Source organism: Rousettus aegyptiacus, unplaced genomic scaffold, assembly GCF_014176215.1.
Source record: "Rousettus aegyptiacus isolate mRouAeg1 unplaced genomic scaffold, mRouAeg1.p scaffold_m13_p_5, whole genome shotgun sequence".
NCBI classification, from domain to species: Eukaryota; Metazoa; Chordata; class Mammalia; order Chiroptera; family Pteropodidae; genus Rousettus; species Rousettus aegyptiacus.
The window spans coordinates 56,469,557-56,488,969 of record NW_023416308.1 but is presented as its reverse complement, the minus strand read 5'-3'; the positions used below and the strand labels follow the sequence as shown (position 1 = coordinate 56,488,969).

The window sequence follows — 19,413 nt, the reverse complement described above, 5'->3', positions numbered from 1 at the left end:
TTTTCTTTGTTCTATTATTTTGTTTTTCTATTCATTAAGTACTGTTTCTACCTTTATAATATTCTTCTTTTTAGTTTACTTAGGTTTAAAATGTACTGATATTTGAGTTGTCTTTTCTAATATATTCACAAGAAAACTATACATCTCCAAAACTGTTTCCGTAGTATCTTATATAGAGTCAACCATATAATATAGTTAAATACATACTGATTTTTTTAAAGATTAATATTCTTCTACCTAAATGTTAACCTTCATATCAAAACTTTTATTCTTTCATTTAATTAGTATGTATTAAAGACTATTATGTGTACAGCTCATCTTGCAAAACATATTTAAGTATATTAGTTATAATAAAATACTCCCAGAATTTTCTCTATTCAATATGCTATATTCCGATGATTTCAATAAAGAAGGTAAAGAAGGGAAGCGAACTAACATTTGTAAAAGACATGCACTGAACTACATCTATTAAGAACAAATTCAATTATATTCGTAGCCAGTCTTTAGTATATTTTATTTAAATAGTAGTGACAGCTTCTAGGAAAAATAAATACATATTTATTCAGTGAATTATGTTCATTATTATGTTTCTGCTGCATTTTAACTTCCTCACCTCATATCTTCTAATCACTGTTGAACTGCCTCATAAATATTCAAAAGTTTAAGTATTGTTTATTTATCTTATTCGATTCATTAAATTGCATCCTTTATAGTAAAATTACCTCTGGGCACAAAGCAACTAATATGCATGCAATCTAATGATACTGACTGCCAGCATATCACAGAATATTGATTGTGAATAGCCAATTTAATAACTATACCTAGTGCTAAACTCAGGAGATTAGGAAGCCAGAGATTAACTTAATTACGGCTAGCAGAGACTTTCCTGCCCCAAATTCATCTTCCATGGGAACTGTACTTGTCTACATAGGATTTTAAAACTCTCAGTAGAAGGGAATAGCTGAATTTAGGTGTACATAAGAAAGGAAGAATGTAAAAGGTAATTTAAGCATTATTAGGGAAAAGGTCATAGTGTTTCAAACTTTGAAGGTGAGGAATTACTAGAGAAAGCAGGCTAGTAGTGAAATATCTGCCTTTAAACCTTCAGTTTACATTACTTACAACTTTTGAATTGAATGGAAGCACATAAAACCAGCTTTTCTTAATTTCCCTTAAAATAACCATGCAACCATGAGAAAAGAGAGAATCCTTACTGCAATCATAATGAGGGATATGAAACAAAATTAATAGTAGTATTTTCTAGCTTTCCTTTCCTTTCATCTTTGTGCAATGACCCAGCCTCAAAATCCCATTTTCTAGTTTCAAGCAAACAATGAAATAGCCTCTGGCCTCCTTTTCTTTTATCTTTTTTGTCAATGAAACAAACTGCAGTCGCACATTAAGCTTCGTCTCTCAGCTCAGGCCTGACTAGATTTTTAGTGTAACTTGGAGAATATGAGTAGAGGCTTGTACCAACAGCTGGTGATTTGGTATCTACCTGCAAGCATAGGCCACTGGTCTAGAAGATATAGTCTAGAGATGGATGTCTCCCTGTTCAAATAAACTTTCAATTCCCATTTAGAAAACTGTTAAAGATCAGTTAGGTAAGATCCAAAAACAATTAAATGGAAAACAACAACAACAACAACAAAGAAAACACTTTAAAAGAGAGAAACAAATGATAAGGTTTATATATGAATGTCTTCCCTTTTAAAAGATTTTCTTGCAAATCAGAAGAAAAATGTTAAACGTATAGTTCTAGATATCAATGAGAAAAAAAGAGAATATTTCTTCTATATTTAAAGAGTAATCCAGGATGTGAAGGGAATGCAATAAAATCAAAACCAAAGTAACTAAAATAAAATATTCATTAGAATCAATAAAATGCAAATTTTATACTACTAAATATTTAAACCAGTGCTTCACAGTACAAACTCAAGAAGTAATCCCAGAATGCAAAGTAGATGAATAAGGAAATTTTATTTTAAGGTGTGAGAGAAGATGGCAGACATGAAGGACAAAAGAAATTTGATCCACAAACAATAGATATCTTCCAAGAAGACAGGATGTATGGAGCAAAAGTAATAATGACAACAAAGAAAAAAATCCAAGGTAAACAACCATCCCAAAACCAAAAGTAACAAACAAACAAAATCCTTAATTTAAAATAGAGAAATCCCACAGACCTTCAGGAAATATTAAAGTCCTAACAACTCCCTCTTTGTCATACTTATAACTAATCTATTATCAAAGTCTGTTTGTTTTGTCTTCTAAATACTTGACTCCATACCTGTCTCCATGTCCACTACTATTAACCTAGTCCAGACTATCCTCATTTCTTATCTAGACTCTGGCAATGCCTCCTAATTGCTCTCTGTATCTACTCTAGACCCTTTCCAATCTGTTCTCCATATTACAGCCATTTATTCACTAAAACAAATTTTTAGAGTGCTTCTGTGTGCCAACATAAAGTAAGCACTTAAACGGATGACTTAAGATAGTTTCATATAATGGTACATATAAGTAATAGTAGCAATAAAACTCAGAATAATATAAAAGAGGGTAACTAAAGCAGAGAGAGTTTCTTTAGAGAAGTGGCCAGGTGAGGCTTCTCAGTTAAACTGAAAGTTACATGAAAAGGAGATAGCCATTTGGAGAAAAAGAGCTGTGAAAAGAGCTTCCAAGAAGAGGGCATTGGACACTCAAAGGCTCTACATTTGAGATCATGCTCCCCAGCATGTTATCAGTTTGGCTTAAATAAACTCTTATAAAAAAAAAAAAATTAAGGCTCTAAATAAGGAATGTGATGGAATGTTTCAGGCCCATTTTGCTAGAAGGTGGTGAACAAAATGAGGTGAGATATAAGGTGAGATGGGATAAGTAGACAGACGCCATGTCAGGTACAGCCTTGCAAGCCATGTTGAAAATTTTGGAATTGATTCTAATGCATTATGGAGGTATTTTAGCAAAGGAGTAATCTGATTTATGTACTCTAAAAAAAAAAATTTGTTTTTGACTGTTGTGTGTTTCTTTTAAAAACATAAATTTGATCATGTCGCAGGTACACGCCCACCAAATGATCTGGCTCCATCTTTTGTCTCTAGCATCAGTCTGAGCCACACTCACCTTCAACCTCCACATCAGCCTACCTGGAATTTTTCAGGCCTGCAGACACACCATTCTCCCCTCCAGACTGCATACATTACTCCTCTGCCTTCTCGCCCTCTTTGCCTGCTTAGCTCCTACTCTTTTGTCAGAGTTCACCTGTCTTTGTCTTAGTGAAGCCATCACTGCCCAGCTTTTCTTCAGTGAGCCCTATCCTATGTTGTAGATCTTTAGCAATAAGTAGCTTGTCAGAACTGCATGGTTATTCATTCAAAGGCTATTTGCTATTTTTTTTAAAGCAGTTATAGGAACACAGAAAAATTGAGCAGTAGAAAGAGTTCCCACATACCCCATCCCCACACAATTACCATTTCCCCGCTATCAACATAGTCCATCAGAGTGGTATTTTTGTTACATTTGATGAACCTAAATTGGTACATCATTATCATTCAAAGTCCAGAGCTTAAATTCGGTTTCACTTGTGGTGTTGTACATTCTGAAGGTTTTGACAAATGTATAATGACATGTAACCACCATTGTAGTATTGTACAGAATAGTTTCACTGCCCCAAAACTGCTCTGTGTTCTGCCTATGCTATGCTATGTTCTTCTTTGAGTCACTATTAATCCCCAATTGCCTTCAGGCAAAGAGCTTGGTAAGTAATACATATTTAAAATTTTGTTGAATGAATAATTTAATTAATAATTTTTAAGAACTCAAGGCCTGATAAAATATTTACATTTTAATATGCATTTTGATTATTTAAAAAAAAACTTTAAGCTCTCTAGCAAAAAAAATAATAATTACTTTCAGTAGTGTAAAAATAAGATTTCTCTTTTGCAACATAAATAACAGCATAAAATAGATCTGTATTTTTTAGGTTCAAAGAGTACAATATTGAATGAGCAGTGATAACTGAGTGCAATTAAAGATACAGAAATGAATACAGGAGCTAAGAGTTGTATTTTTTAAATCTAATAGGAAACAAAAATTGGATAAAAGGAGATACAATATTAGGAAGATTCCTTCAAATGTATATATATATATAACTAAATGAAGACTGAGAAGTAGGGAAAAGTTTACAACTCATCCAGTAACCATCAATTGCATATGGCAGAATTCATGGGTTTTAGATCTTATAATTTCATTTAAGGAACTGGATTGTGTGCGACATGAATATCTTAGAGAATTATCATACTAGACAATGATATATACTATTTTCACAGTTAAATTATTTTTGTCCTAGAGAATCAATTTTGGAAAAATGGCATAACTACTAAGAAGAGCCATCCTGAAGATTTAAAGTTCAAGTCTACACTCTTAGAGGTGTTGGCTGACTCAGAATTCATGCTTCCTGCCTTCCATTAATAATATTACATATCATTACAATTTTAAATAAAAATAATTTTGAAAGACAAAATCAGAAATAAAAACACTGAAGGATAGCAAAAATAAAATGGTAACTAATATACATAAAAATAGCAAACACCAGAAATATTAAAACATCAAGAAAAAGAATAGTTCAAGTATTTGAGGGACAATATGGGAGCTGTCTAAAAATTATTCATAAAACCGAAGTAATATTTTACCTGTTTTGTAAACAAGGATATAGCAGTTCAATGGTTAAATAACTTGTCCCATTATATACAGCTAACAGCTCCAAATCCATGATCTGACTAGTATGGTATATCTCTTACACTCATACACTTTTGTTGGAAATGAAAATTAGTACAAAGTATTTGAAAACCAGTGTGGCATTTTGTATCAAAAAGCATAAAAATTTTTATAACTCTGGACCCTGTAATCTCCTGTGTGAGATTCTACTCTGGGGAATTAATCCAATATGTGGAAAATGATATACATGAAAGTATTCATGCCAACATTTTAATTAAAAGAGCAAGAGTTGGAAGCTACCCAAGTGTTCCACAGTAGAACAATGGTTAAATAATATTTGGTACACAAGGCATATGATAGAATATTGCTTGAAAAATGGGAAAATATTTATATGTAGCTATAATGTTAATGTTAGGTACATAATGTTAGGTACATAATTTTATTTATATTTTTAATAAAAATATAAGAAGGGATACACATACAAAAAATTGTGTGAGGGTGATAAATAGTGTGTTATCTAGACTTTTAATTTTAGATTTTTGTATGTTTTTTAATGTTTATAACCTCATTTCAAGTGATCTCATATAGATTTTAAAGTTTATAGATTGATTAAATCTATCATCAGTATAGAAACTGAATCATGAGGAAAACAACTGTTTGAAGAGGATGTTTCAACTTTAGATGTGTGTGACTCATGAATACTATATTACCTCAATTCCAATTTAAGAATCACAAGATCAATCGATGTCAGAAACATGGCAAAGTGTGAGATGTTCCCGATCTCTCCCCTTGAAACAACAATAAGCTAAACGTCTAAAACTCAACAAAAAACACCCCAACTGCACACTAGCACGTCTGAGCATGGAATCTGTGCGTAAGAGCTACCACAGAACCTTGGGTGTCTGGAGATGGACTGGGAGAAACAAAGAAGCTGCCTCTGGCAACTCCCAGAGCACTCTGTATGAGGAGGGGGAGGGGATAAGGTACGGCGAGTTCCATGAACAGTCCTGCTTGGGAGAGCTGTGAGCTCCACACAGCCAGCGGCAGTGCCCAGTCATTAGGGCAGAAGGCAGAGAAATGAAGATGGTAGAAAAGCGGGGACAGCAGAGAAACAACAGTTGATTTTTACCAGCCACAGGTTGCAAACCAGTTCTGAGCCACAGCCCCCATCTCCCAACCAAGAGGGCCACTCCTCCCATTCCCTCCTAATTGGAATGCTGGAGAGCTCCAGAGGAATCTGAGCTAACACTACCTAAATTGTTGCCAACACTGAAGAGGAACTGAAAGGGTAGCGAGCATGATTAAACATCTATAAGGAAAAAAAGATAATATTACGACTTTATATAAAGCAGAGATCTAAGAGGCTTAGACGCCACCTACTGGAAACCAAAAGAAAAACGCCTTCTTTGCAGTAGGCTAGGGACCATTATAAATAAATCTTTCTGGAAAAAAAAAAATCAGAATACACTTCCATTAATGCCCAAGCAGAGAAAGAGTCCATTAAACACTATGAACAACCAAGATGAAAAGACATCTCGGAAAGAGAAAAATCTCCAGAAAATAAGCTTACAGACATAAAATATGCAACTTAAATGAGAGAGAAATCAAGATAGTACTTCTGAAAAAACTCAATGAGATCTAAAATGAATAATATCAACAATTTTAGGAACTGAAAAAAAAAAACTAGATGAGCAGGATGAGTTCTTTAGCAAGAAGATTGAAACCCTCAAAAAGAACCAAGTAGATCTTCTGAAAATAACACATTACAAGAGTTGAAAAATGAAATAACAAGCTTGAGAAATAGAGTCAACCAAATGGAAGAAAGGATCAGTGACATCGAAGACAGAAATCCAGAAATAAATCAGAAAGAAGAAGAGAGGAACTGAAGAATGAAAAATAATTAAAGAGAAATACAAGAACTGTCTGATACCATCAGGAGAGGAAACAGAAGAATAATGGGCATTCTCAAAAAAGAGAGAAAGGAACAAGGATTAGAAAGTATTTTCAGAAAAATAGTTGATGAGAATTTCTCAAATCTAAGGAATGAGCTAAAGCTTAGAATTCAAGAAGTCAATAGAATATCCAATTATCTCAACCTAAAAAGGCTTTCACCAAGACACATTGTATTAAAGTTATCAAAAATCAACATCAAAGACCAAATTCTCAGGGCAGCCAGGGAAAAGAAGACAGTAACCTAAAAGGAAAAGGAAAACCAATTAGATTGTCAGACTTCTCAGCACAAACCTTACAAGCTAGAAAAGAGTGGAATCAAATATTCAAACTATTAAATGAAAGGAACTACCAGACAAGGATAATGTGTCCAGCTAAGCTCTCCTTTAGATATGAAGGAGAAATTAAGACCCTTCCAGACATACAAAAATTGAGGGAATTCTTCACTACAAGGCCTGCACTACAGTAAATATTGAAAGGGATCAGCTCACAAAAACAAAAGGACACACAAAAAAATACATAATTAAGAGTAAAATGTCCATCAGGCAAATAGAAGCAGAGGAGTCCAACCTTTATTAAGAAAGGGGCATTATAAGCTTAAATAATAAGAAAAGACTCGCTATAGCAAGATAGCGATGAATGTTCAGCATACATAGGGACAAATTGAAATAACAATGACTCAAAGATTCAAATTCACAAAGGGGAATGGAGATAAGACACATGCAAAAGAAAATGGATGACTGTAGATATATAAATATCTTTTACATATTCATAATGGCAACCACACACCAAAGATTCAGAACTGAAGTATATAACATAAAACAAGAAGAACCAGAGAGAAAACCCACAAAAAACAACCAAAATAAAGAAAACAGAAACACAAGGACAAGGAAGCAGTGGAAACACCAAGCTACAAAAGCAAAAGATAAAATGGCTATAAGAAAACCTTATATTTCAATAATCACCCTAAATGTAAATGGACTGAACTCACCAATAAAAAGACACACAGCTGCAGAATGGATCAAAAAACAAAACTCAACCATTTGCTGCCTCCTGGAGACACAGCTCAGTTCCAAGGACAAATATAGACTCCAATTGAAAGGATGGAAAATGATATTTCAAGCAAATGGCATTCATAGAAAAGCGAGAGTAGCAGTACTAATATCAGATGATATAGACTGCAAAATGAAAAATATAAAGACAGATACTGAGGGACACTGCATAATGATAAAGGGAATCATGCACCAAGAAAACATAACACTTATTAATATCTATGCTCCCAATCAGGGAGCCCTGAAATGTATAAAGCAATTATTAACAGAACGAAAGGGAGAAACAGACCAAAACACTATTACAGTACGGGATCTAAATACCCCATTGTCAGATATGAACAGATCACACAAAATCAATAAGGAAATAACATGTTAAATGATACATTATACCAACTGGACATAATTGACATTTACAAGGCCTTGCATCCCAAAGTAGCTGCTTATACATTCTTCTCTAGTGCACATGGAACATTCCGAAAGATTGACAACATACTGGGACACAGAAATAGCCTCAACAAATGTAAGAGAGTTGAAATTATACCAACCATATTCCCTGATCATAATGCTTTGAAACTAGAGATCAACTGTAAAAAGAAAGCAGGAAGAACCACAGATACATGGAGATTAAACAGCATGCTACTGGAGAATAACTGGGTCAGGGAAAAAATAAAGAGAGATCAAGAAATACATAGAAATGAATGATAATGATAGTACACATATCAAAACTTTTGGGACATGACAAAAGCAATCGTAAGAGGAAAGTTCATATCGTTACAAGCCTACCTCCAAAAACAAGAATGAGCCCAAATAAACAACTGAATGCTTCATGGTAAAAAACTAGAAAAGGAAAAATAAATGAGCCCTAAAGTCAGCAGAAGGAAAGAAATCATTAAAATTAGAGCATAAATAAAAAGAATTGAAAACAAAAAAAGAAAAAAGAAAAATAAATCCAACAAAGAGCTGTTTCTTTGAGAAGGTTAATAAAATTGACAAAACCCTGGCTAGACTCACTAAAGATAAAAGAGAAAGGACACAAGTAAACAAAATCAGGGATGAAAGAGGAGAAATTACAACAGACACCACAGAAATATCAAGAATCATACAAGAATACTATGAAAGTATATAACACCAGATTTAATAACCTAGAAGAAATGGACCTGTACTCAGAAAAATACAACCTTCCTAAACAGAATCAAGAATAACTGGAAAATTGAAATAGACCAATCAGTAGTATGGAAATTGAAATAATCATCAAAAACCTACCAAAAAGTAAAAGTCCAAGATCAGATGGCTTCACCAGTGAATTCTATCAAACATTCAAAGAAGTTTTAATACCTATTCTCCTCAAACTCTTCCAAAAAATCAAAGAAAAGGCAATACTTCCTAACTCATTTTATGAGGCCAATATCACCTTGATACCAAAACCTGTTAAAGATAATACACACACACACACACACACACACACACACACACACACACACAACTACGGATCAATATCTCTCATGAATATAGATGCAAAAATCCAAAATAAGATACTAGCAAACTGAATACAGCAACATATTGAAAAGATTATACACCACGATCAAGTGGACTTCATCCCAGAGGCACAGGGTTTGTTCAACATATGCATATTGATTAATGTGATACACCATATAAACAAATTAAAAAATAAGAGTCATATGATCATATCAATAGATGCAGAAAAAGCCTTTGACAAGATATAGCATCCATTTGGGATCAAGACACTGAACAAAATTGGTATAGAAGGAAAGTACCTTAACACAATAAAGGCCATATATGACAAATCTTCGGCCAATATTATACTTAATGGTGAAAAACTAAAATCCTTTCCTCTAACATCAGGAACAAGGCAAGGCTGTCCACTATCGCCACTCTCATTCAATATAACATTAGAGGTCCTAGCAAGTGCAATCAGACAAGAGAAAGATATAAAAGGCATTCAAATAGGAAATGAAGAACTCGAACTGTCACTATTTGCAGATGACATGATTCTCTCTATAGAAAACCCTAAAGACTCCACAAGGACACTATTAGAAATAATAAGCAAATACAGTAAAGTTTCTGGATACAAAATCAGTGTTCAAAAATCCATAGTATTCCTATACTCTAATAAAGAAGTGTCAGAAAAAGAAGGGAAAAAAAATAATTCCTTTTGTAATCGCAACAACAACAACAACAAAAATGCCTAGGAATAAATCTAACAAAACATATGAATGACCTATATATAAAAAAGTACAAGACCCTATTAAAAGAAATCGAAGAAGATACAAATAAATGGAAAGATATTCCTTGTTCTTGGATCAGAAGAATCAACGTAGTTAAAATGACCTTATTACCTAAAGCATTATATATATTTAATGCAATCGCCATCAAAATCCCATTGCCATTTCTTAAAGAAATAGAACAAAAAAAAATCATCAGATTTGTATGAAAGCACAAAAGACCCGAAATTGCCAAAACCATCCTGAGATAAAAGAACAAGGCTGGAGGCATCATTCTGCCCGAATTCAAATTATGCTACAAACCGACAGTAATCAAAACGCATGGTACTGCCACCAAAACAGACACACAGACCAGTGGAACAGAATCAAGAGTCCCATATTTATGTGGGCAAATAATTTTCAACAAAGAAGCCAAAAACATACAGCGGAGAAAGGAAAACCTCTTCAAAAATGGTGCTGGGAAAACTGGAAAGCCACCTGAAAAAGAATGAAACTACACTGTTGTCTCTCACCACACACCAAAATTAACTCAAAATGGATTAAGGACCTGAATATAAGACCTGAAACAATAAAGTGCATAGAAGAAAACATAGGAACTAAACTCAAAGATGGACTTAAAGAGGATTTTATGAATTTGACCTCAAAGGGAAGGCAAGTAAAAGCAAAAGTAAATGAATGAGATTGCATCAAACGAAAAAGCTTCTGCTCAGAAAAAGAAACCATGAACAAGGTAAAGAGACAGACATCCAAATGGGAAAATATATTTGCAAGCAACATCTTCGATAAGAGCCTAATATCCGAAATATACAAAGAATTCATACAACTCAATAACAACAAAAAACAAACGATCCAATAAAAAAATGGTCAGAGGACCTAAACAGATGTTTCTCCCTAGAGAACATATAAATGGCCAATATATGAAAAGATGCTCAACATTGCCAGCTATTAGGGAAATGCAAACCAAAACTACAATGAGATACTATCTCACACCTGTTAGAATGGCTATAATCAACAGGACAAGTAATAACAAATGTTGGAGAGGATGTGGAGAAATAGGAACCCTCATACATTGCTGATGGGACTGCAAATTGGTAAAGCCACTATGGAAAACAGTATGGAGGTTCTTCAAAAAACTAAGAATTGATCTACCATGTGATCCAGCAATCCCTCTACTGGGTATTTACCCCAAAGACTTGAAAACTCATATCCGAAAAGATATTTGCACACCGATGTTCATAGCAGCATTATTCACAGTGGCCAAGACATGGAATCAACCCAAGTGTCCTACGATATATGATTGGTTTAGGAAGCTTTGGTACATATATATAGTAGAATATTACTCAGCCATAAGAACAGATGAAATACTGTCATTTGTGACAATGTGAATGGACCTTGAAATAATCATACTAAGTGAAATGAGCCAGATAGAAAAAGTTGAAAATGACATAATATCACTTATATGTAGGATATAAACTTAAAAGCAACAAATGAACAGGACAAACAAACAGAGACTCATGAACATGGACAATAGACTAGTGATTACCAGAGGGAAGGGGGAGGGGGAAGGTAGATGAGGGAAAAAATTTTTTAATCATTTCTTCAATTAAAAAAATAAAAATAAAAAATAAAAAAGCACTATATTAAACTCCAAATTTTTTTCTGTTTTACCCTCTCTCTCATCAAAAAGTAAAATTAACATAGTGAATAATTATTTTATTTTGAAAATAACTCCTTCCATTCTTCTTTTTCTCCTCCCCATCTCCTCCCACTTCCCATCCCCACCTCTCCCTCCCCCTCTTCCCGTTTCCTCTCTGCCTCCACCTCCTCCTCCTTTTTTTTAACCTGCTAGAAAGAAATAATGTGCGGATTTTTGATTTTCCTATATAGGTTTTAGCTGGCGCTGCTACAATTTGTTTTTTCTCACAATCGGGTGCTTAGGGAACATTTTATCTTTTACTTAGGATATTTAATTTTGTGATGACTAATCAGAACACTAAACATTCAATAGAAGTCCAGAATTTATACTAAAATCTGTATTAGTATCAAAATCTGTAATTTGTTGAATTTAATCAAACTCAACTTCCTCTAACATATATATTTAGTTTAAAATTAACCAGTTAAAGAAAATTGAAACAGAGAACTAGAAATGATATATATCACCGGAAAGGAAAGATGTATTTGTTCATACAACATTTCAGGCCATTTTGTAGTTTGAAAATAACATATTTTCTCAGTTGAAAATATGCTCAGAGACCAAGCAAGATAAGCTAGTTCTCAGAATCGGGGCTAATGGGGCTAACATTAGGGGATTGCAGCTTAATCAAACAAATTTCTAAAGTGCAGTTAATCAACTATATATATCAGTTTAACTCTGTGAAGAGACAGGTATGTGAAATAGGAATTTGATGATCAGGCAGAGTTCAGTTGCAAAGAACTGAATTGTTCTAACTAGTTTAAGTAAGAAGTGTTTTACTATAGGTATTGAATGGTTTACAAAATATTGAGTTAAATTCATGACTCCAGGGTGATCTTTCAAGCGTTACTATTAAAGCCAAACTATAGGATCGAGCCACTGTTGTCTTCTAAAAGGAGGAAGCCACCAGCCCCAGAAGCACACTACTGCCATGGTTCGGAAGCCACCATGACCAGGATGGCACCACATTCAGGAAGCTGCTGTAATCTGGAGGTCTCTACTGCTGTTGTCGGTTTCAGAATCTCATCATGCTTGCTGTGATTTGTACCAACGAAATGGATGTCCTGTGCCCTGCTGCTTGACCCCCATAAAGCTAATGTCCATATAGTGAGTCATTCATTAATGCTGTCATAGTAGGAAAAAGGAAAAAGAATGACTCCATTACTCTAACTGCCTATGGAAAAGCAGAATTTGTGGAAGTTCAACCTCCATCTCACTTCTATATTCAAATATCAGGCATATGCATCTGACTGGCTGAGCATAAAACAAATTTTAAGCCCTAACTGCAAGGGAGTCTTAGAAATACGTTTTTTGTCTCTCCATCTTCTTTAGTACAGGAAGACACACTAGAATAAAGGTAAAATGGATGTTGAACACTAATGTACTATATCCCTTTGGTTATTCAACATCTATACACATGCTTCTTCCTATTCCACAACTCCTAAAAGCAACAATTAGCAATAATGATGTTCCATACTGGCATAGTGCAGATGTCTCCTATACAAATAAAAATGTACTTCCCATCTCTTAAAAGGTAGAGCCAAAGAAAATCCCACCAGTCAATCTGTCCATCTCAGGGGTGAAGGTTTATTCCTGCTCTAATGAACTACATTAGAAAGTTACCTACTCACAACACACTCTATATAAAATATCAGAAGAAAGGAAGGGGCCCAAGTTATTCGATAGTTACATAAAAAAACAGTACAAAGATGAAAATTACAGTCTTCATTTCATAAAACTATACTTACATTTTGTAATTTCCTTCTTTCTCATTTCTTACTCCTTTTGCCTTTGGCCAGCGTCTAAGCTGGTAAAGGCCTGTAATATAGTGTGATGATTCAAATGGGATTTTTGGATTTCCTTTATTGTTTTTTCCTGAGAGATGAGAACTTATAATTATTTCCTATGGCCACAACAGGAAATGGCAATCCTAGGCACTTTTCAGAATATTTCAAGTTTCAAAGAAACTCCTCACTGCCCACATTGTGTAGCAGCAACCTGGAAAATGTGGTGTTTGGTTTTCTTGCCTGTTCAGTAGACAGAGCGCTTGAAGGGGGATGAAATGAGTACAGTGAGCCACTTCTTTCATAAAAGTAATTAGTTAGGAAAAAAGGAATTACTCTTCCATTTCTTTCGCCACAGTAAATAAGTAAGGGTGAAAAAACTGTTCTTCTATGCACTTATGCATGGTTAATGTTTAATGTCTGAGAAAGTTAAGTTTTAAGTAAGCAGAGACAACCACTGAATCTCACAAAGGGATCAAGTTTGATATGAGACCAGCTCCATGAGTTCATAAGCAGGAAAGATCATCTCAGTGTACCAATTGTGCTTTAACAAATAGCTCTTCCTTTCTGCCTCCCTCTCATAATCTAGCTACGTGATTTCTCAACATTTAGACCCCTCCAAGTTATCATGAGTGTTCTGTCACCTCTTTTCTATTAAACCCATATAACTTGTGTGGCCCACTTTTATGTGGGGCCCAGGAGGAGATATTTGTCATGCATCTTTCTCAAATAATTCAAAGCTCCATGGCTTTGAATGGTAAATGGTTCTGATGACCTATGAGAGAAAAATACTTCTTCAATTTCTTTGAATGATCCTTCCTTAATGTTCTTCATGCTACCAGGCTACACAAAGGGAGCACCTTTTGTTGCTTTGCTGGCCACTGCTCATCATGTATACGAAGTGGGCAATTCACACAGATGCAAATCAGGCAGTGGCTTAAATGGTTTTTGACCTTATTAGTAGGACCTGTTAATTCAGGAGTAATTTCCTGCAAATTGGTGTGAGAATCAAACCAAAAAAAAAAAAAAAAAAAGTTCAAATAATCACAAGCACAGGGGAAACTTTAAAATTAATCTGTCATGTGGTACTTTGTTGACAGGTTGGTTATCGGAAAGACATGGAACAAGAAGATGCAGCAGAAACCGTCAAAACTAGAGGGAATGAGTCATCTGTCATCCTGACAGGATTAGAAGGAAATACATTATATCACTTCACAGTGAGGGCTTATAATGGAGCTGGATATGGGCCTCCTAGCAGTGAAGTGAGTGCAACCACCAAGAAATCCCGTAAGTGACCTGGGCTCTTTGTTTCAAACTAAAGGGAAACATCTTTAAACATTTCTGAAAGCCATGTGAGGTACATAATAAGAGTTGAAGGGAAGTTTTGATTCATAGTCTTGCTTCATTGTTTTGATCCAAATTCCAAAACTAGCTTGGAAAATTCTGCATTCACAGTAGATAAAGGCTATCTTCCTGTGAAACAAGACTAAGCGATTTTTACACAAAAGGGAGATAAAAGGATTCAGGTTCAAAAGCTCAGTAGAGTAGCTATTAAAATGACACTCCTGGAGCAAAACCTTCCTTATCTGACTCTAGCTGGAAGGAAGCCTATGGTGCCAGCCAACTATTAAACACATGAAAAGACTGAAATATAAGGATTTAAGTGAGAAAATGTATTTAAGACTACTTGTCAGTTCTTTCACTTTTTTTTTTTATTTTTTATTTTGCAGCCCCTAGTCAAGCACCTAGCAACCTCAGGTGGGAGCAGCAAGGCTCTCAGCTTTCTCTGGTCTGGGAACCTGTCAGACCATTAGCCAACGAATCTGAAGTCATGGGCTACAAGGTCAGTGTTTCTTCACTCTCTTCGATAGACACTCATCTCAAAAGTTGATGTTGTGAGGATGTACAACTAATAAGTCATAAAAAGACCCATTGACGTACCAATTTTTTTTCCTATGTCTTAGAAAGAGCCTTCCTGCAGGGAAGCCAAGGCAAAATCAGTTTCACTTGCACAAGGTATGAGAAGGGAATGGGTAGGAAAAGCAACAACCATTTGAGTAGAGGGCTACATGAAGCACAGTGTCACAACCAGCAGAACATAGGCAGAGTTTCCTGGCATTTTCTCCCCACAGAATCTGCTGGCAGATGGCAAAGACTGGATGATTTAGTCAGAGTAGAAGGACTTTCTATTAGCAAAGACACAAGAAGAAATAAAAATACTAGGGCCAGCACACTGGAATGGAAGGAGATCATGGAGAGAGACAGAAAGCTCCAAAATAGATAAAACAGTTCACATATGGTCATCCTGCTATGTGTCAGCAGGAGATCTGGAAATATGAAAACTTTTAGCCAGTTCTTGAAAAACAAATTTATCTCTGATTTTAAAATATATGTGGCCTATGTATTGAATTGGCTGAATTTCAAATTCTTGTTCCATAACATCAGATTCTATTTATTGTCTTAAACTTTATGCAAAATCATTAGTTGAGTATTATTTATAGAAGAATTTTAAAATATTTCAACGATAACATTTAGACTAAAAAGCATCATTTAGGTGCCTTTTCAACTACCAGAGATGGTAACACACACTTTGAATATAAAATGTTAAATTTTGGAAGCTAAAAACTGAAGAAGTTAGAAATGGAATATATTTTTTAAGGTAAGTAATTTTCATTAAGAATGTTTTAAGACAAGAAATGTAGCATTTCTTACAGACTGTAATTGGTATGGAGCACAGACACTCTTGCATTCAAATACACACTTGAATCTGTTATAATCCTCAGAGGTATTGAATTTGATCTTTTGGGGGAGGGCAGGTGGGCCATTTTATGAACCCTTTTCTTCATCCTCTTCTTTCCATACCCTTCCCCTTATCCTCACAACTTGTCCTCTAAGGCAAATACACCCATCAATGATTAGGGCCAGCAGTAAGACCAGTGCAAGTGATAGATCATCCAAGAACCAATCTAATATCATTAGAACTTTGGCAAGCAATCTCCCAAACTGGAGTGGCAAATAGAATACAAGGAATAGCTAGATGAAAGCATATAGCTACCTGGAAAACTATTTGTCTTTAGGCATCTCTCAGGTGAGAAGAGAAATACCATATGACCTGCAGAGTACATGAGGTTGAACATAGGTGTCACAGGTGAGGTTACCCTACTCTTTGTTCATAATTGCCTCTTTTGTCTTTATTATTGCTCCTCCTCTTTATATGTGACTGTCTCCTCACCCAAGCGATAATGTGACTGAAGGCAAGGACCCTTTTGTACTCATCTTTTTACCCTCAATGCTTCTAGAATGGATGAAAAAATTAATTCATTTTGACCCAGCTAGAGATATCAATCAATATAGACAGATATTTTCGTTTGTTTATTCAACTTAGATATAAATTAGGGTCTTTCAGACTATTGAGATACATGTACACTTGAATTGATATTGTATTCTATACCTTGTGGAATTTTGAAGCCTACCCCTATATTTCTCCACCTTCTCAGGGAGTTTAAAGTCTATGGTCATTCTAGTCTCATTGATCCTTGTAAATTGAACAATTAAAAACACTCACATATAATGGCTTATACTAACCTCTCTATGTTTGATTATGCTTGAAATTGTTATAATAAAATCATTTTTAAAAATTAAAACAAGTAGCTTACATAATGTCAAATATATGTCGGACTATATAAAACTTTTAGCTGGGGTGGTAGAGTGAAAGTCACAAGATATAGGTAAACATCTGAAAATTACCCAGAAGGAAGTCCTATTTTTTTTGTTTTAATTTTTATTAACTATTATCACTATGCTGCACATTATTTCCTCAGGACTTAATCAAGATTATGTTTTTCTTTTTTAAGTATAGTTGGTATATAATATCACGTTAGTTCGAAGTATACAATATGATTCAACATTTACATACCTTACAATATGATCACCACAGTAAGTCTAGTAATCATCTGTCATCACACAAATTTATTACAATATTATTGACTATATTCATTCTCACATTTTTCACCCACCCCCCAACCACCTTCCCCTCTGACAACTTGTTTTGTTTATTGGTGGTTTTCTTTTTTTAGATTCCACATATAAGTGAAACCATACAGTATTTGTCTTTCTCCATCTGACTTATTTCACCTCTAGATACATCCATGTCATCACAAATAGCAAAATTTGGTACAGCTGTTATGGAAAAATAGTATGGAGAGTCCTCAAAAAACTAAATATAGATATACCATATGTCCCAGCAATTCCACTTTGGGGTATTTATTCAAAGAAAATGAAACACCTTAATTTGAAAAGATATATGCATCCCTACGTTCATTGTAGGAAAGTTTACAATAGCCAAGATGTGGGTGCAACCTAAGTATTCATTGGTGGATGAATGGATAAATAAGATCCTATTCTTAAAAGTAGTTTTAGCGATCCTACAGCCAGTGGCCTCTCACTGGTACCTGTGCCTTTCAACTTCTTTTTATCTAGATTTTATTCATCTTGTTGACTCTTCCTCACCCACCCATTGCCACTGGGGATTCAAGTTCTTCACCCTCCATTACAAAGAGTAATTGTCCTCACTGACTATTTCCAAAATGCTCAGCATTTTAATAGGATCCATTCTTTTCAGGGGCACTTGTAAGTAGAACCAGCAAAAAATGTATTCTGTTATATTTTTAAGTACACTCACCCCATTATTTTGTTACCAACAGACATATAGACTAGCCATTTCCAAATCATTCCTTTGAGAATAGCAGTACTGCATTATTTTTTGTTTAGGAAAATCTCTTTGGATAATCCACTACTCTCAGTTTTTCAAGTAAATTTGAGAATAGACTTGACAATACATAGACAGTTCCCTTTATGCTTAAAGATAGCTGTCATCGCAACTGCCAGTCTATAAATGTTCAGATTCTCAAAGTACTCCCTGACCTCCTTACTGTCAATTACTATTTCTGACATGTCTTGATAACTTCTTAACCTTCTCATATTTCTCATTCTCATTCATCTTTTCTAAATCAGGATTTTAAAATGAGCCACAATTCTCTAAAGCACCTAAGACTAACCGTGAATTTAATGTGTCTTTTCACTTAGTATATCTACCTACCGACTCAGCACTGCATCTCCCTGGATATTGATAAAAGCCACATTTAATCTCAAACTCCTTTTGCTACCATTAACAGATATTTTTCCTGCCTTTGCTTTTTGTTCCTAAATCTCAGCTGATCCACAAATTTTTCTTTAACTCTGGATTTATAGCAAAATTAGATATGCATTACTGGCTGCATTTTTCTTTGTTATAAGAATTGCGATTTATTGAACCATAATAACAATGTCCTCTAAAATAGTCACTCCCCTGCCAGTCCTCACCAATTTACATACTTTCCCATTGCCATAAATTTGCTTTCTAATTACCTCATGTGGATGATCAGAATTCTAATTCATTACACTGCTACAGTCAAAATAAGAAGCATGAATTCTGATACAGTTGTCATTTTTTTTAAGCCAGAGCAACCTGCTGTGAGCATCCGCTGAGTGTTCCTGATTCCCCAAAACTTAATAAGTACCCACTCTTTGCATTGCTTTACCATCAAATATGTTTTCTATTGCAGTACATAGCACACTTCATTGCATTGTTACCTGTCTCCACTATGTGCCATCAGAGCAGAAATGATGTGGCCTTGTTCTCTGATGAGTTTCCAGTATATAGCACTATGCTTGGCCCACATAATATGCCCGATCAATATTCGAAGATGCTCCTATTACTTTGCAACTATATTAAGGCTATGGTTTCCTTTCCAATAAGGATTTTAGTAAATACAATTACTGCACATATTGTACACTTTTATAGAGAAGTTACTTCTCTCCCAAGACCCTGAAGTAAATTTAAATCCATGAAAGATAAAGGAAGTAAAATGGAGAGAGCATGCGTTACTAGAATGTAGGAGGGAGGACCAAGTACAGGCAGGCTTCAATATATA

General features: G+C 34.7%; 1 protein-coding gene across 4 annotated transcripts in view; it reads left to right on the top strand.

Moving 5' to 3' along the window:
* The window catches only part of CNTN5 (contactin 5), a 1,096,099-nt gene that overhangs the window by 1,068,468 nt on the left and 8,218 nt on the right, over positions 1-19,413 (top strand). For 3 of the 4 annotated variants that reach the window (XM_016134020.2, XM_016134019.2, XM_016134021.2), the window contains exons 23-24: positions 14,542-14,728; positions 15,172-15,284. In XM_016134020.2, coding sequence (XP_015989506.2) covers positions 14,542-14,728; positions 15,172-15,284 — 300 coding nt within the window. Of the gene's footprint in view, positions 1-14,541; positions 14,729-15,171; positions 15,285-19,413 lie in introns of those variants that run through there. The other variant, XM_016134022.2, reaches the window with a different exon arrangement.